General features: G+C 39.6%; 1 protein-coding gene across 5 annotated transcripts in view; it reads right to left on the bottom strand.

Annotated features, from left to right (window-relative positions):
* Positions 1–4154: 4154 nt before the first annotated feature.
* The window catches only part of CREB5 (cAMP responsive element binding protein 5), a 420873-nt gene continuing 402034 nt past the window's right edge, over positions 4155–22993 (bottom strand). For 3 of the 5 annotated variants that reach the window (XM_083188949.1, XM_083188950.1, XM_083188953.1), the window contains 3 exons: positions 20014–20241; positions 16370–16478; positions 4155–7943 (listed from right to left, as the gene is read on the bottom strand). In XM_083188949.1, the coding sequence (XP_083045075.1) occupies positions 7780–7943; positions 16370–16478; positions 20014–20241 (501 nt within the window). In that variant the 3' untranslated portion in view covers positions 4155–7779. Of the gene's footprint in view, positions 7944–10549; positions 10586–16369; positions 16479–20013; positions 20242–22993 lie in introns of all 5 variants that reach the window. The other 2 variants (XM_083188951.1, XM_083188952.1) reach the window with 2 other exon arrangements.

Below are 22993 nucleotides of genomic sequence, written 5' to 3'. Positions count from 1 at the left end.
GTAACACAAATGTTGCACTACTTCTATCATTACTCTGAGCTATAATACTAACGTGCTGTTTTTTCAGTCATCTCTATAATAATTGGCTATGTTCTGTCCAGTCTCCAACAGGCATGCGCTGTGGGCGGTCACCAAAAGCTCCTGCTGCTAAGGAGATGGAACAACGAGGTGCACTTGCTAGGCCGTCTGGGTGGGGTATAGTCGGGGGAAGGGGAGATGCTGGAATGGAGTGCGTGGGGGAGACACAGGATGAAGTGGCGGTGGTGGCAGGGCACAGCAACAGAAAGGGGGGTAGGGTGGACCAGCAGATATTTATTTTTTAATGATTTGTGTCTGCCTTTTGGTACAGAAAGAGGAAGATTCTACCAAGTGCAAGATCCTGACTATAAGCGATTAGGCACATATGGCGTTATCCAATTAGCTGAGGTAATTTACTGCAGCTAGGATGTGCTGGGGGCTCTCCATCGCTTGCTTTAGGTGCCTATGGCACCAGAAGCATAATCCATGAAAAGCAGCCTTTGGAGCCACCATTACACATGGGATATGGAGCTTATCCCAGATGTGGGGCCAGATGCACTAAACTTCAAAGGTGATAAAATGGAGAGTGATAAAAAACCAACAAATCAGCTTCTACTTGTCATGTCACCGACTGTGTTTGAAATATGTCAGGCAGGAGCTGATTGGCTGGTTGTTTATCATTCTCCATTTTATCATTTTTGAAACTTAGTGCATCTGGCCATTATGTGTTAATATCCGAAAACAGGAAAAACACAACCTTTGACCTGTGGTATGTACATGTGTACAAATAACGTCCCTTAACAATACTTTGACCCTTTACAGTTTTCTTTCCTACAAAACATGAAATATGAGAAATAAGAAAAATAGGAGTATAACCAGATGGGTGATTTTCTAGGAGTACTATTAATCTCTGTGTCCTTACAGTCAGGTTTACAGTGTTACAATGTGTTTCATAACTCAGGTAAAGGTATCAGTTTACTAATCCTGTCCAGGAGAGGAAAAAGCTGCATAAAGGTTACGGAAAAGTGAATGGTGGTTAGTCAGAGTGCCAGACACATTCCATTTGCTATCTATATACAGTAATATATATATATATATATATATATATATATATATATATAAAATCACCGCTGATCAGTACCCTAAAATACTGTATTGAGTGGTTCATTTAATGACTGTTCACCAAGTACTTGTCTGCTTGCTGCTTGGTTGGAGATATTTTTGTATTTAGCATACTAGGATTTGGAACGTATTGTTTAAATGGCAGACACCTTGTTTTATTTTGTGTTTGAAAGCAAATTTACAGTAATCTTTTCTTTATTTGCTATGATCTGCAGGGAGTACGTGTATAATCCATGTATCACTCACTGATTCTTCCACTCCTGCTGGGATCCCCTGGTTCTAGCTGTTTAAATGAGAGGCCTGCCAACTAAACATAACTTTGGACACATGTAATAAAGGAATGAACATTTAGGTCATTTACAGTGTATAGAGCAAGGATAGTGCATCACTGGGATTCTCAGCTTTTGTAATCCTTGATACTCCCGTGCTTGCATTGAAGCAGACATACTTCACATTGCAAGGAATAAGCTGAGCAGTGGGAACATGGGATAATCAGTGCAGCCAGCTAGCTTGTGATCGCTCCAGTGCAAAGGTGCAAGGTTAAAATAGTAGCTCTACGTGTAATTGTTTCTGTCATGTGCAGGGAGGGACAAAGTTGATTTAAAATCCCAAATAATTAATGTTGCCACCTTATTTCGGTGTATACTTACAGGTGCAATGTCACACCTCAGGGGAGGTTTTACCTTTATTCCTGATTCTATTAGCGGCCTGCATACCTATACAAATCCAATTCCATTCTGTAACATATGTACCCAGTAAGCAAGCAAGCATTAACGCTGTGCACAGCCTCCCTGCCGCTAGCAATACCAGCAATACCTTTTACCAAAGACTTTTGCTTTTTAGAACTGTATTCCATTAAAAGAAGCGCCCATCAATCACTTATGTGTGTTTTGCATTGTTAATTGTACTAGACCATTGTCATATCACTACACACCTGCGTCATCCATGTATGGTTTTGACTTTATTTGCATGTACAGAGTAATTAGAAGATTAGAACTGAAATAGACAGTAGATTATGGTGTGGCTAAGAGACGTTTTATATTGTAGCGAGTGCCAATAGATGATGGTAGACAGGCCTGACTGGTGGTGTTAGACACACCCCTTTGACAGTGCACCCCTAATAAAATGTGCTGCTCACGCCAATGATGATAATCTGAAGTGAATTAAAACAGAATAAAACACCAGTGATGTGTGTAAAACATGCAGGAAAAAAAGAAATATTCTTCCCTTATTGTACTTTTCTTCGCCTTTAACCGGCTTTTTGTAGTAAGAGTATGCTTATTTCAGGCACAGGAAAGTACAGGCCGCTGAAGCGGAGCTATGCACTGAAAATACATCAATTTATGTCAAGATGTTCTGCAGAAGCCTCTGGTTACACTGCACTTTTTCTAAGGCAGACAAACGACATATAGGGATAAAGCGATTCGCGCAGCACAAGAAGCTGCTTGTGTTTAAGTGATTTATGTTGGAACAGTTTACTACAAAGTGAGTTGCATTTGAAAAACCCTTTCTATAATATCTCTCTAGCTGGAACACTGTCGTACCCTAGCCTGGTAACTACCAATGGTGACAAATAGACAGGGCAAACATTATACCAGGATAACAAACCACTTTACCAGTTCTCACCTAGCTACAAGACAGCTCTCATCTCATTCATTCTAACCGTCTCTTTGGTAAACTCAGCAAAAGTATATTTCTCACATTGAAATCTATATAAAGGTCAATATTTAGTTATGTGTGCCATAGGCTAAAATGTATTTGTTTAACCTAAATATTTTATTCCTTATAACTATAGTAGCAATCGCAGAAGGAAACGTTCCAGTTTTCCCAGTGGTTTATAAATCTAGCAGAGCACTGCATTCTGGGCCTCATGAGCCAATAACAGTGTGAGGCCTCTGCTCTCACACCCACATCCTATACATTAGCCTAAATGTTGCTTTTTTTATCAACCAGGTTGTTTACACTCAACATAAAAAGACTTTGTGGTGTGTGGAATATTGGTTTCATTTCTGTGTCTCTGGATAATGCAGTGATTCTGGATAAGGCAGTGTTTGCAAAACTCAACTTAACACTTTGTAGAACAGGCAGCATTGTTTACCAGGTTATTATTTTGGTAAAGAGCAGACACCATGATCTTCCTGTACACATTTTACACAAGTCTATATGGCGGATTCATAGGAGGGCACTACTTAGATTATTTCACAATTGTCCTATGGTTTGGGAATGGCATAAGCGCAGGGGTGCACACTGCACATGAGCAGAGCATATATGGGGTTGCTACAGTATGTTGCTCACAGTAACTCTAAATGCCTCAGCCTGACTGACATGCTATTGGTGTTTAGGGTAGTGTCAGGAAGCATTGCAGAAAATGGGTGCGTGGGCTCCCTTTTTGTGGACATAACAAAACCACTGAGGACATAGCTTTACTGGCCCCCGGAAAAATGACTTTGCCTTAGATACTGAGGAACCCAAGGGTTACTCAGATTTTCAATTACTACACAGAGTCTACATATCTGTGGGGAAATGGCAAAGCTCCATTTTCCCAGTGACTTCTTCCCTCCACATGCTGTATTCATATCTCCAGAAAAATTGCACCAGGTGCTATTTTCACAGCAAGCTCTGCAGCGTCAACTGAAAGGTAAGTATAGCCAATAGGTGCAGGATGAGCTGTGTGGGCCCGCTTTGACTCAGGGGTCATTGTGCTCACCCTGCACCCATTATAGATACAAAGTCAAAGTATTGCTAACTTTAGCTGGCCATACACCTAAAGATGTATTGTCCAATGTGGCTGGTTGGAACAAACGTCTGGTAATATATGGGTGCAAATAAACAATTGATAATTTGCTCCCAAACACTAAAAAACAGTCAAAAATGGTTGAACAGACAAATTGGTTTAACCTACTTGATTTAACCAATTTGTGTAAATGACCATTTTTGTCGGTTTTCCAGCATTTAATAGCAAGTGGTCAGTTGCTATTTGCTCCTATATGTTACCAGATTTTTGTTCTAACTAGTCAGATAGGACAATTAAACTTTAGGTGTATGGACATACCTCCAGGCATAACTTTGATATCTGCCATTGCACTGTAAAATGTCTATTTTGGAAGGCTAATTAACTGCTCTCTCTCTATATATGTATATATACAGGTATCATTTACTACATCATTATTAAGTAACATTACTCCTATTTTTATGCCTGTTTTCTACACTGGTGCAATATACACTAAGAGTAGATCCTACAATACAGATGCAACACAAGTACTAAGGATTTACATACAGATATGGCTTTGATCCTCCTCAATGTACTATCTTGAAAAGTAAAATGTTATAAATATAAACTTTAGTGTAAACCTCAAACAGTCTTAAATCCAAAAGCCTTTTTAATGAAGAACATAGTGACTACAATGACAAAAATAAAATACAAATTTTCTTAAATAAGGTTGACATAATGAATAATTTTGCCTCAGATTTGCAATTCGATTTAGGCCAGATTGAAGATCTCCGAAAGTCGCAGATCACATGCGTGGAGGCTTAAACTGCAATTAAGTTCCTACAGGGGCATCAACAATGCAATGTGGACGGCGAAGGATCATTGGGGGTGGGCCCAAGCTTTTTCTTGGAGCAGCCTGGAAAATTCAGCTGTGTCTGGGCTACTTACTGGGGGAGGGCCATAGCTGCCTAAATATGTCAGGCCTATCCTAATGGTGGTCATGGATTCTACCTTATTGAGTCTAATTTAATTTAACTTTTGTAGTTTACAAACATAATATATACAAACACAGTTGCCAACATATCGATAATACACTAGAGGAAATAAAATAGGACAGAGAAGATAAGTCTAGAAGTAGAAGATGTGGTGCGGTGGAATGCCTCATCGATCGCCTCCCCAACCCCAAACACTGTGATGAAGCCCCTCAAATTCACTGGTCATCTGTCTCCAAGAGAGCTCTATGAAATGTGTGCGTCTTATGGACATTCCGGGAGAGCAGGCAAGAATGTATACAAATCATTACAGTCATTTGGGAGGATAAAGCAGCAATCTCAAGCAGACTAGAAATACCTCTGACAATTCCATGTATGTCAACTTAGTTGTCCACAAAATATGTATCATTGGGGAAATTCATGTTTGTACTGATAAGCTAAAAGCAAAGTCTTCAAACGTAAATTATGCAAAAACAACAGCATAGCTAATACCTCCATACACTGTTAATGTAGCTAAACTAGACAGACGATGGCTTTCTAAAGGGAGAGGGAGCTTTTGAGCAGAAGATAAACAGATAAAGTTATATACATATTGTGCAAATCATATGTACTGCAATTAAAGGTGCTTGGTCCATTCACTTAATTGCTATGGCCTTTTGGTTCAGTGTTCCCGCAAACATGAACATAAACAACCCTCAGAACTGCTTCGGACTGCAAGTGAAGGTCAACAGTCTTAAATGTAAATGCTATGCAATAGTAAAATGTATAGGAGTACAAACTCAAAGAAGTCAGCTTGTCCATTTAGCATAAAACACAGACATGCCCCAGCCACAAGTATACATATGTCAGGCTGTTTAGCTACAAAATTGAGAAAACTCAGATGACTGAAACAAAAACAAAAAAACTGAGACAAGTTTTTTTTTCTCTCTGATTTAAAAAAAGAAAAGAAAAGAAAAATATACAATTATATATCATCTGAGGAAACAGAACAAACCATAAAGTTTGATACTAATCAATGGTAACATAAAATGTAATTCTTGTGTTACCTTTAGTGCTTACGTTCATATCATTCACTTTTGTTCTCACCATTATACAAAACATTTTTTGGGAAGAAAACAATCTAACTAAATTAGCACCCTGGGGCATTTTAAAGATATAGATTTTATTTTTTTTTACACACGGTGTACTAATATATTTTTGTTCCATTTTTATAAAAGGCTATTCGATTTCCAGTAAAATGTAAAAAATAAAATAAAAATAAAAAGCAATAAAAAAGAAAGCATTGGACTAAACAATTCAAAAGTAAATGCTTGCTTAAAAATATATGTATATATATATAGATTTATTTTTATATATAATGTATAAAAAAGGCCTTTACATTGTTTTGGTTGTCTGGGTTAAATTAATAAAAGTACAGTGCATGCTCAGACCTGGGCAGGGCTTGGAAAGGTTGTGTAACAGTCATATACAGCGTACAATACATTTCAGAACGTTTCTGTTTTAAAGAAGAAATTAGCAGTTTGGGATGACCGATTTGGACAGTGCTGCTGTGTCAGTTTGGTGCCTCTCTTTGGGGCAAAACCGGGGGAAAGTGCTGATGGAAAAACTTGAATTTGATGTAGAGCTTTAGATTCGGGAAATGATAAGATGCAACTGTAATGCTGGCTACATCTGCTTGTTAAATAATACTTTATACTCCTCACCTTGAGCTACAGCACAATTGCTTTGTATGGGATAATTCAGCCCATGTTGTAAGTTATAAGGATACTAGAAGTCACTCAGGGCCAGCCTAACGTATAAGCACAGTGGGCAGCTGGCAAGGGGCTCACAATTCTAGGCCTTCAAGGAGGGGTGAGTCGAGGTCACACAATCAGAGTGGCGAGTCAGCATTCAATACCTCCCTTCCAGCTTGCAAGCCAGTCGGCGAATGTCTGTCAGCATGCTGATTGGTAGATGGTGCATTCCTTTGCCAAGGGCCTACAATGTTGTTAAGATGGCCCTCTAGTCACTGAGATACATTATAATGTAAACCATACTCTGAGTTTCAAGGGGACTTCTAATATTTGTAATAAAATGCAATATGGGCAGTTTTATCATATATATTATACAACATTTTGTAATGAAATTGAATGTGATGACCTCACAGCTCACCAATTACTACCGATGATATCAGAACAAATATGATTTACAGGAGCTTATTCTTTTAGTAGCTCTACCTTTGTATTACAGTATAGAAGGATACCATAGAGTCTGAAATGTAAAGGATAGTACACTGGTAATGTAACAGATATTGGTGCACTCACTTTTGCAACGACACTGAAATGTGTTTGTAACCGACACACAGTGAATGCAATAATTAAGGGGCTGACCCAATATTTAGTCTTTCCATTCACTAGAATTAGTGACATCACTGAGGCACTTTGTGTCTTACACCTCTGTCACCCCATTGGCTCCTACTTTATTGATAGGTTGCATTCGGTTAAATATTGCTGTAGCACCTCCACTGTGTATTAATGACAGATACACTATAAAGTATTGGTGCGAGCATATGAATCTGGTCTTTGAGCAGAAATGGCTGACAATCTATTTTTATATAATATTTTTTTTTTTTTTATAAAAAGAACAAATGTTTCAGGCCACTTTGTAGACTGATAAGAAGTAACTGTACATAAATGCTTCAGTTCATAAACTAATACATTGTACCAGAACACTGAGAAAGTCTTATGCCTTTCCCAAAACTGTGAGCATATTAATTGCATAAATCCCTTTTCTTATAAGAAAAACAAGACACATTTTGAATGAATACTATAAAAAAAAAGAAAGGCGGGGCCTTCCGATGACTGTTCAGGATTCAAATAAAGATGATAAAATGTTCATATAAATGGAAGATCTGATTTAATACCAAACTCCTGTAGCCAGTTCTTGAACCCATTAGTTTCAGAGAATGGGATTAAGGTCTGTTCTGTGGTTGGCCATAGAGTTGAGCGAGGAGCTTCCAACCATGTCACTGACTAAAGAGGAAGTTGTGATGGTGTTATGCTGGATGACTTGTTGCTGGGAGCAGGCAGGGACCGGGCTCTCCGGAGGGCTGTTCTCGGGACCTGGGGGAGACAATGAAATAATGGTTTTCAATAATTCTTCAAATTATGTAAAATACAAAAAGTCTAATCATACATACAGCAGACTGATGCTCTATGACATGGCGCTGTCTCTAACAGGTATCAATTAGTAACCTGTATCAATCCTGGACTATCAGCGCCTGGGTGATCCTGCTAGCTACTATTGCCTTTGAACCATTCAACCATGTGTGTCAGTATGTTCGACACAAGCATTACCTGGACATGATCTAGGTTGACAGTCAAAGGTCGACATGGGGTTTTTCACAGTTTTTTTACCCAAATGTCAACATAGTTGACATGGACACAGGATTAAGTGCACCACGTCCGCTTGCCATACTTCGGGCACGGTGCCTCGCTGTGCTCGGCACACTATTTTATTCTCCCACCACGCCCTAGTGGATGGTAGGGCATGATATACCGCCTGTCGGCTCAAAAAACAGTGAAAACCCCATGTCGACCTTTTGACTGTCGACCTAGACCATGTCGACCTAATACATGTGTCGACCTAATGATCTGTCGACCTTGTCCCATGTTGACCTAGTGGTCTCGACCTAATGACTTTCGACGATCTTTAGGTCGACAAACTGACCGTATCCCCTCAATACAAATGTTCCAACAGTTGCGAGTTCTAACGTTACTGTTACATAGAGATTTATAATGGTTAAGCTCATCCTGCCTAGATGCAGTAGCTGACAATGTGAAGTTCATTTATATTTCTCCAATTCACAATATAAATCATTTAAAAAGTTTTTTTTTTTGTTTGTCCTCTTCGGGAAAACATGGAATATATTAAAGTTGTTTTCAACAATATCTCTATTTGTGTGCTGGAGAATCGTGCACCATCCACAGAACTGATTCTCTTGTATGATGGGAAGAAGGCAATCTGTCATTAATGAGAGCGATTTACCACATCAGACTTTCCAATCACTCCTGGCTGACCAGGCTTTAGTTACAAAAGTTCATGAAAGGATTATTTCCACCTGAATATTTGATAAATTATTGGTTAAATAATGTCACTAGTCTCCGTAGTGCTAAATGGGGACACTGCAGACTGCAGTGCTATAAGGTAGTAGTGCAGCGTCATGCTAGAATTATTTGCTATATAGACTCATGGGGGAATTTTAAGTTCAAGTCATAAAAGCTGCATCAGCATTTTTCGCACTTAATCACGAGAGGTGTTATAATAAATCCACAAGCCGGACTGTAGGAACCCACAATAACAGCTGCTCACCTGCTTATTATATATCCCAAGTACACCTGCACTCAGATAAATGCTGGCAGCAGTGAGCTCACGCACCTAGGTGTTCTTAAGCTCCCAAATTATATGTATTATATCCAGAAATGTTCCTATGGAGGCAGGATCCTTGTTCTTTGTATTGCATGATTCCTAATATTGAAGCTAATGAAATACCGTAAGACACAGCAGAAACAGTAGACATTTTATGATTATAAGTGCGTGTACCTAATATTTTATATGTATGCACATATGTGTCCTCATTCATCTTTCCTGTAGTGATGCCAAACAGCCCCGCTTGGCACGCCATGAGAATCAACTAATGTTGGGCATTTTTTAACCCGTTGCAGTTTTTTCCAGTACAAGTTCTATTGTGCCCTCTATACAGACTTAGAGGGTATTTAATGAGCTGCCGTTCTCTCTACTAGTTAAGAAAAAACTGCATTTTTCAATGTTTCAAATTTAGTTTTAACATATTCAAAGTGACAAAAAATGGCATTGATGGAGAAAAACGTGGATCGGCTAATTACCCGCTGAGCCATGTGGTTTTGGCAAAATTGCGGGCGTTTTCACCTTTTTTTTTTTGGTCAATTTTTGTCAGTGTCAATTTAACCCCCCCCCCCCCCCTGAAAAAAAGTTAATCGTTGAAAAAAGAATAAAAAACAGGTAAAATTGACCGCAATTGAATAATAAAGTCTAGGGGACAAATATAATCGGGTGTGAGAATCAGAAAGTGAGAGGTTTTTTTTTTGGAAAAGTTTTTCCACCTTTTTAAAGCGGCAATCATTTACACTGCATATCCAGGTTGATGTTGACATATAATTGATTGCCACTTTAAAAAAATGGGATAACTCTCCTAAAAAGCCTCACTTTATGATTTTTACACCCTATTACATTTGGCCCCAGCTGTTTTTTTAATACCCCCCTCAATCGCACACAATATACAAGCGTCAGATTAATCACCAGCATCTCCCCATGGGTCCTAGTTGTTTTGCATTGCGACTGAGACACATTTTTCGGCAGAAAAAGTCGCCCAATGTTAGCAGAGTTGAACAGGACCTGGCGGCTCACTCACACCAGGCATCTCATACTGAATGGCATACTGAGGCTAGCTGTATGAGGACACATCTGTATTTTATGTGACGTGAAATATTATTGCTGTAGTTCTAGGTATACAAGTGTAAATCTATAACTATTAGAAAAGGGTTAGCAGTAACACATCTGTCTGTAATACTTCATTGCAGCTGCATTTTACATTACCCCGCTCATCTAGTGGCAATAATGGATAGGAAAACAAGAAGACCAAGGCTTTAAATAGGATATCTGCTGTATCTTTAAAAGAAACTGAACTTACCATGCACGGGGCAGCTTTTGAGTAGCAGTACTCATCCTGCATAAAATGGAAAATTCATTTTAAATGCTTTAAGCAGCTCTCCTGCACCTTTGCTCATTGCCTTTAATAATGTTTTTTTGCAAGAAGGTCAAACATGACATCATACAATCCAGGATTAGAAGGTTTGATGTGATTGGTTATTGCTGTTTATGTGTGAACGCTATTCACTTGTAACACAGACCTATAGGCGGAATTACATAAATGTACTATTAAGATTCAAAAGCTATTACAGAAGACTATGCTGGTAATAATGCTTCTGTAAATACAGGCAGTCTACGAAAGGTGACAAACCTGTGACTCTCTATTTGCTATAGAACCACAGATTCAGCCATGCTTCACAAGGCAAGCTAAGACTTGTAGTTCCACAGTAACTGGAGCCCAAGGTTGCCCATATCTATTTTAAGCAGCAGTGGTGTCCTGAAGTAGAGGAGTCCCCACTGTTATAAGTTCCATTATTTCAAAATACTGTGTATTAAAGAGCAGTGTGTGAGTTTCAAGTAGCGATATAGGGTATGTAGTGTAGTGGTGTAGTGTAGCATATAGGGTATGTAATGTAGTGGTGTAGTGTAGCATATAGTGTATGTAGTGGAGTGTAGCATATAGGGTATGTAGTGTAGTGGTGTAGTGTAGCATATAGGGTATGTAGTGTAGTGGTGTAGTGTAGCATATAGGGTATGTAATGTAGTGGTGTAGTGTAGCATATAGGGTATGTAGTGTAGTGGTGTAGTGTAGCATATAGGTATGTAATGTAGTGGTGTAATGTAGAATATAGTGTAGTGGTGTAGTGTAGCATATAGGTATGTAATGTAGTGGTGTAGTGTAGAATATAGTGTATGTAGTGGAGTGTAGCATATAGGGTATGTAGTGTAGTGGTGTAGTTTAGCATATAGGGTATGTAGTGTAGTGTAGTATATAGGGTATGTCGTGTAGTGGTGTAGTGCAGTTTTATGGGTATGTAATGTAGAGACAAAAGTACAAGTGAAGTATAGTGGGGAACAGGACAAGTGGGAAATACAGATCATCCCGAGGAGCATCAGGTAATGCACAGAGGCATCAGTGTAGGGATTAATAAAAGTACCTATGAAAAGGTAACAGAATGGTGAAGCGAGTAAAAAAGGGCAGTCCCCATCATGTACTGTATTGTTCCAGTGGGGAAGGCGTTTATAGGAATCACGGATGAGGGATACCTTCTTGGAAGAGCCATGGAGCCCACACTTGGGGTAACATATAGCCTCGATCGTGGAAATAGTAACTGATATTTCCATTGCCACAATATGCTAGAATTGCGGCTTTAATGCAGAGAGGGTCATCGATAGGTTTTTGTTTTTTTCCAATTGCGAGATATCAGTTTTTTGGCAGCTACTAGGATGAGGGACAATAGCTTCTTCAAAATCATGGAAAGAACAGTGAGAGGGTAACATAAAATATGGATCCACATATGGACTGAGGACCATAAAACATCAAGGCCTGGGCAGGTCTGTGAGACATGGTTAGGAGTACCTCAGAGGCAGAGAGGTAAGGCAGAAGAATACATTTCAGAAATCTTTCCCAGTGTAAAATACCAGTGGTAGTACAATATGCACGCAGTTTCCTTAAGCTGCCTGGAAATAGGTGAGGGCTATGATTGGGAAGTGCAGCAACAATAACCATATCATAAATATGGGAAATGATTACTTTGGACACAGGGTGAAACCTACAGAGGCGATCAAAGTGGATGAGGGGATGAAGAAGTCAGTTTTGTGTCAGAGGTAGGGATGTATTTACTAGTATTCCTATTATGTATTATGTATATTATAAGTTGAAACCTTGCTGGGTTGCGTATGAAGCTGTATTGTGGTGTGGTATATGGAATATGTTTGTAGATCTCTACAGATTACTGTAGTGTGAGCATAGACTAAGTGGAACCCCATCATTGCTAATTTGGTTACAAGTTGCAATTTCCATAATTACTTTTGAAATGCTCATTTGCTAATATCACAAGTACATCATTTTCATCAGAAGAAAGAGTCCTACAAATGCTACATAAGCTTTAAGCAAGATTCTTATTAAATAGATGAAAAAACAGAAACAACAATGTGAATTTTTACATTTTCCGCTATGGAAGGCAACACACATGGACTACTGCCATCTGATTTAATAGTTTTAAAGGGATGCAGTTAGCATACCGGCGGTGAGGATGCCGGTATTCAGTATACCAACATGACATCCCGATTCGGGCTGCCATCTGAATACCGGGGCCAAACTTCAAACAGATCAGGATGCTGGTGCCAGAATACAGACTGCAACCATCTCAAATGTAAGCATGCTGGGGCAGGTTAGGGTCAGACAGGAGATGGGGGGGGGGGATAGGATTGGATTAGGCACTAGTGGGGGGTGGTTTAGCAGTAGGCCTTGGAGGGGGCTTCATTGCAGTAGGTGGGTTAGTTTTAGGCTGCAGGGGACAGGGGTTAGGGATAAGCACTAGTAGGGAGGGATAGGATTAAGGGAGTAGGGGGAGAGGGTAGGTCACTTGCGGAGCCCCTGTTGGGATTCCCCGTATCGGGATGCAGCAACCACTGGGATACTGTATGTATACCGTATTAAAAACTAGGCTGAATAAAATAGCATTTAATGGTTGGTAACTGAGTAAAAAAGAAGAATAGAAGAAGATGAGCAAAACCCAAGTATTTCCTATGTGTATGATGGTAAAATAAAATACAGAATATACATGAACAGTGATACAGGGAATAGCGGAGCACAAATTGTGAGCAGTTAGACACCTGTTTGTGATGTCATGCTTTGACATTCTTGCACAGGAAGCAGGAAAGCAGATTAAAGAATTAGAAAAATAAAATCATATTAATTTAAATTAAAATGCTGCTTTAGTGCAGTCTCTGTAAGACAAAGCCCTTCATTGTCTGTTGCTATAGAAGAGTTTGGTCCTATACACATAAATGCACATATGTTCTTCACACAGTAGAACTAAAGGACTCTGCAGGTTCAGTACATTGTTCAGTACAAGGTGATATAGATAACAATAAGGGTGGACAACACCAATGAAACAATTGGTCACAATTGAATGATACATCTACATTAGGAGAATAAGCTGGCCATACATCCACATAATTATCATGCACAAACTAACCATGGCTGCCATAATACTGCCAATGACAACAATTCCTTTAGCAACAATTTTTGCTAAGTGAGTACATAAAGTAGCGCCAACATACTGTATGTATATATGTGCGTGCATATGTACGTTTATATGTGACATATCGGTAATTGTGTAGTTTCACAGCGGCACTTCCCAGCGGATCGTATGCAAATCGCATGCAATATTTGCATACGATTTTCATACGATTTGCGTGCGATTTGCATACGATGCGATCCGCAGGGCAGTGCCACCGTGAAACTACACAAGTACCGACATATCTCCTGAAGTGCTCCGAGTCCAACACCAAACACATCTCACCGCAGAAACAGCTGCCCATGGGCCGACTTCAGCACGGATTGTTAATCAGAGAATTGGAAGATGATCAAACGGCTGTGCATATGCATTGTGAATACGTGGTCCCAAATAGCAAAAAGGATCTGTACTCCTAGATGTTGCAGTTTGATTGAAAGGTAGTCACGTTTAGGGGTGGAAACACAGCATTTTCTTGGTGTGTTTGTGAAAGCACAGGTGTGCCCAGGCGTTTTTTGGGTGGGTCTCTGATGTCAGAGATGACCGCTTCCGGCCTGGTTCTTGTGCAGATTAGTGGAAGCCCTAGACTGGAGTTAGATGGTTCATATTTTGCGTATGGATCTGTGAATATCTCGCTATTTGCGGGGTGTTTGCAATTTTGCAAAGGGCGTTTTCTTCTTTCTGTCTGGGCGCCGGATTTCTGCTCACAGTCCACTGCTAATTCATTGATTAATGATCTATGCTGAATTAGGCCGCCATTGTCACCATAGATATAGTTGTCACCTATGGACTTATTTTGAGTTTTGGACGAAGCAAGTGACTGTGCACCTTGGAAAAACCTTGATGCGCTGCAGATGGGGCAGATGTAAAATGTGTGGAGAGAGTATATTAAGGAGGGGAAACCCAAAATCATATTTATATTAACAGTGTAAAAATACCACTGTTCAACATTTGTAGGCTGCATGCAAAAACTGCCAGCATTTACTCTACTGTACATGCAAAAAGAAAATATATTTGCATCCTTTGCTTTGCAGCCTGGTGTGAATACAAACATATAGAAGGTCCTGCTTCCCCTCTAGGCAGTTGTACAGCTTTAAGAATCTCTTTTTATTTTATCACTGACTGCAGAGCACTTGGATGGATTTGTGTTTTACAGTACATATTGGCACAGTGTAGGTGGCTCAGTGCCCATTTAGGAGGCCCAAAGGAAAAATTACAATAGCAGGCCCACATGCTGCACGTTTACTAGCAAATGTACCAAGTTTTCAAAAGAGACCTGAAAAATTAATTTGTTAGATGATGGGAAAATTACATTAGAGCTCCGTTAGGGCTTGTGGTGGACAGTTATGCAGCTGTTGTTACATTTATGCTTAGGGCAGCTTGGATTAAGGCCTGGATTCATGATAAATATAGGAGTACAGATGTGTCTTCTTACATTGTCGCTGCAGTTGCGACAAATAGAAACCCTCTTTTCATCATATTAGCCAAAAATCCTTCTTAGGGGTATTCAATTAGTTCATTTTTTTGTCTAGCTGGAAGGAAAAAACGGACTGCCCCTATTCAATTGCAACTGTTTTAACCCAAAATGACTAGGATGCACCAGAAGACTGTGTAATTAATTTGATAAGTGACACTTGTATATCTGTGTGTGACTGAGTCTTTGCATCTATATACAAAGTGCTAAGATGCAGCAGCTGTCTCTAAATGTGCCTAGTTTTGTTGTGCTTTGTATACAGATTCAGTCACAAATATCCAAGTGTCACATATCATATGTCAGCACAGTCTCTTCATGCGGCCTAGTCACCAATGCCAGGCATCTCACGGTGTATTGAGGCTAGATGTATCAGGACGCATCAGTACATTTAGATTTAGGATGTCTGCTAATCTTGAAGAGGTGTATGACTATTAGGCTTTTCTCTTGATGTTGCATTTGTCTAAGAAGAATTTTGAAAAAATACATTTATTAAAAAGAAAATACTTATCAATATGCATTTTGAGGGAAAAGAAGGTGCCGAATCCTGGTGCTTTGTTAAACCATCAATTCATAAATAAAACTCAAAGATATTTTAGGGCTCTTCTATAAGGAAATATAATGATGCACCCCATCCTTTTTACCCACAACAAAGCCTTTGTTTAATCCCTAACACATTGGGCCTTATTTTGGTTCATTCTTTCTGACAAAATCCTTCTTAGATGGACAAAACCATGTGCACGGCAGGGGGGGCAGATGTAACATGTGCAGAGAGAATAAGATTTAGGTGAGTAATTTTGTTTCTGTGCAGGGAAAATACTGACTGCTTTATTTTTACACTGCAATATAGATCTCACTTTGAAGTAAAACCCCACCCAAATCTAATTCTCTCTGCACATGTTACAGCTGCCCCACCTGCAGTGCACATGGTTTTGCCCATCTAAGAAGGATTTTGTCAGAACGAATGAACCAAAATAAGGCCCATTGTGTTCCACACGACCTTTCTTGAATATCCGCAGGTAAATCATACCAGCAAACTGTAAATGCCAGTTTCCCCTATGGCTGAAACTCTGAATCCCAATAAGTATTATAATGAACAAAAGTTTTGAGATCTGTCTGGTATAAGTAAGGTATAATAGTTACTTACTCAAGTATCCTTGTGACTCTTTCTGCATGGCAGTTATAGGACAGTCTTTATGTGTTAGCAATAGCTGTTTTAGTTGTGCTACCTCGTTTTTCAACATGGACACCTCATTCTGAAAGAAAATACAACAGGAATTGCATTAAACATATGGCAATACAATTTTTGTACCTAGATAGTAGTGCATACATTCTTGTGCAGCAACTTCACACCTGGACCAACCATGTTACAGTGCAAGGGGTGAAAATATATATTTTTCCCATGTAGAGTATACACTGGCTAATTTTGCATGTAGCCCACACTTGACAGTTTTATTTCATACATGGTAACACTCTCTGGGAGGAGGCGGCCAGATCAACACAGCAGGGGTGTGGTGCAGTATGAGAGGCATAGCAAGAGCATATCAAGGGACTGTGAGTCTGTCGAGGGACCCGCTACAGAAATTACTGGCATTGTAAGGCAGAGGGCTGGGCCACCATGACGTAAGAGGGTTTGTTGGTTGCAAGAGGCTGGATGCTGGAGGTATCCAGCTGGGATACTCTTCCGGGAACACTGCCCAAATTTTAGGAGCCTCTCAACCAATTCGGAACAGTAGGTTAAGTATGATTTATTTGTATACTGCAGTTTAGAATTGGTTTTGCCCCAGTATAGATTTTTCATTTTTTTTACTTTGCTCCCAACTCTGAATCAAACATTTATTCAGTTGCTGTAGACTTTTATTATAAGATTTCCATCATTCTAAAGCTAACATGATCTTTATGAATTTAACTTCCGTTATTCTAAAGTTCATGCTGCATCAGCATACTAGTAAAACTGTTACAATTACTTGGTTCAAAAACTGATAATTGATACAATAATAGAAATAATAATAATATATAGCCCCCCACCCAGTGAGAAGGCAGTTATATTTAGCAGGCACAGTGCCAGAAAATAACCTAAAAGAGCGGACAGTGTTGTCAAAGTGGTGCGATCTGCTTAGATGTCTGCCGATGCCATATGTCTACCGTCGCCAGTAGACTAGGGGCAGAATTGTGTATATATTATTGTGCTGTCTGTGATTATCCAACACCAATTAATTCACAATAGGTTTGCACACTGCAACATGTTAATTGAGATAATACAGGCTGTGTCGTAAATTCCAACATCATTTTAATTATAGAACAGCTTACTAATTCATATTCAAACCAAGTCAAGATAATTATTGTTTTCAGAAGTTGCTAACGGGAACATGTTATTTGCCAGATTGTGAGATAATGTTAGGTTCTGAAATGCAGAGCATGCATAAAAGTTAATACAATATATTCTGAATAAATTAGGAGACAAAATATAGAAACATTCGTATTAAGCCGTTTTCTACTCTTAGACAGTTTGTTTAATTCATGGCGCTCATGTTCCGATAACTATTTTACTAGATTACATAACTCATCTATGACCATTAGTTTACCAAAGGGAGCCAAAATGGACTGGTAAAAACTGACTAATAATTCAAATTATCTAAATACCATTTTATTGATAAATAAGTGTCGTAGATTAGGGAAATTAAAATGAAATTATCAATTGAAGAAATAAATTAGAAGAAGTAAATTAGTTGGGCAGGATTTCCAATACCCCTTTCATGATGCACCTCGGTCCCGGATTATTGCTGAGTTGGTGACGTTTGGACCCAGGTTGAGTTGAGATGTGAAATCACCACATCTTATAAACCAGTTGACCAACCCAGCAATTTAAACCGGGTTATTATAAGAAGGGTTAAACCCGGGCTTCCCATAATAATGGGCGACCTGGGTTTAGTGTGAAAGTGCCAGACCCCAAGCGCCATACACATCACCTTAAAGATGACCGCAGGGACATTTGTATTCCTTGTGATTTAAACCAGAGCTACAGTAGCACAAGCAAACGTAACCATCTGGAGAAGCACCATGATATACTTTAGGGGTAATTCAATTATACCTAATAATTTACAGAATGTGGAAAAAATGGTAGCCTCTGGCTTTTGTGCCCAGGGCTTCTCAATTAAAGACCTTTTAGTCACCTGGAAAATTAAAGGTTTGTGGGTGTTAACACATAAATGGATATCCTATTATGCCTGAAGCTGCTTTGACCGCTAAATGCATCAGGATATAACAATTAATGACTGATGACCTACCGGGGATTATGCATTTTGTGCCTCAGGTACACAAAGTATAATCCTCGATTACTCTGGTTATCGGAAGAAACGATGCTAGCATCAGTATTAATAGAATAGCCCCATCTGAACCTATTAGCAGCAGTGAATCACTGCTACTGATAGGTTATACCCCAAGTTTCCGGACCAATGTGTTAATGGGTTTGCGGCACCCGAAAAAAGGCTATTTATTGGGAATTTCTTTTTGAGTATCAGCTGCCTTTGGGGCTAATTGAATAGTCCTGGGGGATGAATTAGTCCGCGGTTAATCGCATCCTTTTCACTTGAACCTGAATTGAAAAAGCGGCTCCACTAGCTTGGGGGCTGACTGTTCTTGTTTTGTGTTTTAGTTAGTGGCTTCATATGGTTTGCTGTAGATTTTGCAGGTGCATATGGCAATTGTTAATATGCTTAAACTTTCACCTTTAGCACTTCAAATAAAAGATGTGGAGATACAATCTGAGCCTCGAGCTCAGTGTTGATGTGGCTCCATTCAGGGCATGTGATTTTAACCTTTAGGTAAAATGTCACATAGCAACCCTTGAAATAAAAGCTAAACATTCCCAAACATGGCCATTTGTGAATTGAAACCAAGTCTCTTGTAATGAGACACACGTGTATATTTAGCATACTCTCTGCTTAGTGCGATTTAGATTTTAAGGAAAACCATTACTTAAATCTTACATTATTTTTGTCTAAGGGGCCCATTTATCAAACCATATCCATATTTGTGGATACTGTATGTCGCCCAAAACACCAGTTTTTGGGGGCTAGCTGCACAGAAATCAGACATGCTCAGTTACCTAAGCATCCAACACTTCCATGCCTGTGTGTATGCTCTTGATACACAACAGTATTGCCCTGATGACAACTATTTGCGTATTAAGATGAACCAATGGACTTTACAATAATATAAAAGGAAACACAAAAAATATATTTTAAATAATATTATAACAGTAAATAAAAGATACAACTCATTATGGGCAGGACCGGATTGGCCATAAGAGCCGACAATGTCTTTGTAGGGTGGCCAGTTATGGTATAAGTTCCATATAAAAAATACATACAGTATACAAACAGGCAGGAGTACCATGATAACATTTCATTCCTTATACTGTACATGTTGTATGCTTAAAGTGAATGTTTTTGCCAAGAATCAATTTCATTAAAAAAAGCAGATTTTAAAACCTCAATATCCTTAATAAGTCGTTGGATAAATGTTTTAATAAAAAGGGAAATCAAAGTTATGTACAGGCTAGACTTGTGGAATTATTAAAATACATATTTTATGAATCTTTTACTTATGCAGAGTTCCTTTTGGCATACTTTGACATGAAGTGTTTTTCTAAGAAGGACCTCAATCATTATTTCTGTTTTCATTATTAATCTAATGTGTCTTGCTTTGCAGGCAGGTTGTGTAGGATAGAGTTGTACAGAAAGCACTTGGGATATAAACAGTGGCTCTGTGAGGCCATACAGTACACACCTGAAGCTGCATGTTTGTCTGGGTGAGTTCCTCTGCTTTCTTTTCCAGTGACATCACCCAGACCTTCCTTTTCTGTCTGCACCGGGTAGCAGCTGCTCGGTTCCTTTCCAGAAACTTTCGCCGCCTCTCGTCTGGATCCTCGTCCACCACCCGCCTGCGTCGGCCTCCCGTGGGCTGAGGGGGCTGTATTGTCTGAGTGGGCTGCATTTGCTGTGCTGCTGGTGAGAGCTGGATGGAGAAGAAAAGCTCAGTGACTTTCTAAATCACTACAAACAGACATCTGAAATTTGTGAAAATGGCAACGTCAGCCATAACATTATTGAAATGAATTCTCTATATTTCTTAACCTCTCATGCTGGTAAATACAGTTATCTATGCATTAACACATACTGGGCAACATGGAGGAGGCATTAGGAAGGACTGGCGTAGAGTTAGCACTATGCCGGTTTGGGTAGCGGAACTTCTGAGACATTGCTGTGCGTGTGTGGCCACAAAGTGAAGATGCGCTGCTGTAGTCCTGTGCGGATCTGACACTTGTGCCAGGGGAGGAGTGGAAGGCGGGATGGAAGGAGGTCCGATATAAACCTCCATATGTGCCTTTTAGGAGGCTATCGGTTCAGGTGTTACACAACTAGATTATCTGCGGCCCAAACAGATCTGCACACATATCATAATCAAATGGGGGGAACAACACTTTTATTTCACTTTATTTTAAAGAGCACTTAACACCCATTTTACAAACAATTCTGGCCCATAGTTTTTAGCTGAAAACTCCATGAAGTCAATAAAAATAAATCTGTCGTCCTGTCTCTGGTGTGGGCATTTCCAATGTTTGACATCAAGATGTCAGTGATGGGGTAACACTTGGTGTGGGATTGCACAAAACTTGATCAACCTTTAAAGAACTTGTTGCTCTAAGATCAACTTTACTGTAGTGAGAAGACACCCCAGCTTTATAGGGAACATAGACCCCCTAATTATAAAGGGTCAAAGTTGCATCACTGTATTTTAATGTAGAAGCTTTGTGTCCACTTAGTCTTGCAACATAGACTGCACACTCTATTGGGTCCACCACCACTGTGAGTAATGGAAGTGACCTGGCTCCAGGAAGAAGCCCATATATACATGATGTGTATTTATGGATTCAGTACTGAATCCCGGCGGTCGGGATCCCGGCGTTCAGAATCCAGACGCCGGAATCCCGACAGCCAAAATCCCGACAAGGGGGGGACGTGGATCGCCCCCCCTTGCGGGCTTGCTGCGCTCGCCACGCAGCGGGCCCGGTGCCTCGCTACGCTCGGCACACTAATTTATTCTCCCTCCAGGGGTGTCGTGGACACCCACGGAGGGAGAATGTGTCGGGATTTCGGCGGTCGGGATTCCGGCGTCGGGATTCTGAATGCCGGGATCCCGACCGCCGGGATTTTAACTGCATCCCGTATTTATGTATGTATGTATGTATGTATGTATGTATGTAGGTGTGTATGTATATGTATGTACATACGTACGTGCGACAGAAAAAAATAGATGATGCAAATCAACATATAATTGGCATTGATGGACAATACTGTAAATCCAATTGGAAGATGGCAGCTATGTATATAGTCATTGTCCATCCATCCTAATTCTATCCTGTATTCGGACACTTGCCTGAGCTCTATATTGCTGTATGATTCTGATTACTTAACACATAAATGTGATAGAGCTCTGTTTGTTCGCTGGTATCATTAAGCAGTCAGATCATTGTGTGTATCAATAGCCAAAGTCATTCTGGGTACACATTGGGTGATATATTTTTAACAACATGGACGATATCGATATAGGTAACGCCATATAGTGCAAATCATCCAGTGTGATGCAATCCCCCTCGCATCGTTAACAAGCACAACCACCCCCCCCCCCCTTCATTTGCACATGCAACTGTATGCACTAAGTGGGGGATGGGTGACTTCACTGGCTGATATTTGGGGTTATTTTGGTTCACTCTTTCTGATGAAATCCTTCTTAGATGTACAAAACCATGTGCACTGCAGGGGGGTAGATGTTACATGTGCAGAGAGAATTCGATTTGGGTGGGGTTTTACTTCAAAGTGAGATCTATATTGCAGTGTAAAAATAAAGCAGTCCATATTTTCCCTGCACAGAAACAAAATAACTCACCCAAATCTAATTCTCTCTGCACATTTTACATATGCCCCCATGCAGTGCACATGGTTCTGTCCATCTAAGAAGGATTTTATCAGAAATAGTGAACCAAAATAACCCCCATTGTTACTGATATTGGTCAGTGTGTATGCACTATTTCGTTACCCCCACTGCATACATACTATATGACTGCTGCTGTACAAAATGCCTGAGATTGGCCAGTACCCCCAGCAAACTTGGACCCTATTACATAGATCAATAAAAGTTTTGTACTTAATAGTAATATAGTTTACAACTCTGCAGGTAAATGTGCAGATAACAGGTGGTTTTGTAAACCCGCCGATTAGCAAATAAACAACCTACATCTTTTGCAATGAATGTCAACTGCAGGACTGAAAATAATTTCCAAGAAACAACAAACTAACCAAAACGCTGTAGGGATAGCACATTATAGCAAAGCAATAGGTACAATAAAAATAATTTTCTAACGAAATCCCTTACATATATTTATTGGTATACATCCGGTTTCTAAGTATTTGTTTTTCCCAGCTGTTTCCATTGAAATACAGAAAATATTTATGTAGCGGTAACAGGCGACACTCATCAGTCTTTTTTTTTAAGTAGTATAAAAAATGTCCTATATTTTATTTTATATACATATTGGGACAGAAAATGATAAAAATTAGTGTGTGCTTTGCTGCTGTCATATATAAATGGATACACATATATATTTAAATATAAAGGAATCCTGAAAGGGTTAATATATGTGGGGCTGTGGCCTTCATTCCTCCATCCTTTTCACACCCTTAGCTTTCCCATGAATAAATGGTGTTGG

Source organism: Crinia signifera, chromosome 5 (genome assembly GCF_055691185.1).
Source record: "Crinia signifera chromosome 5, ASM5569118v1, whole genome shotgun sequence".
NCBI classification, from domain to species: domain Eukaryota; kingdom Metazoa; phylum Chordata; class Amphibia; order Anura; family Myobatrachidae; genus Crinia; species Crinia signifera.
This window is presented reverse-complemented; position numbering and strand designations above follow the sequence as displayed.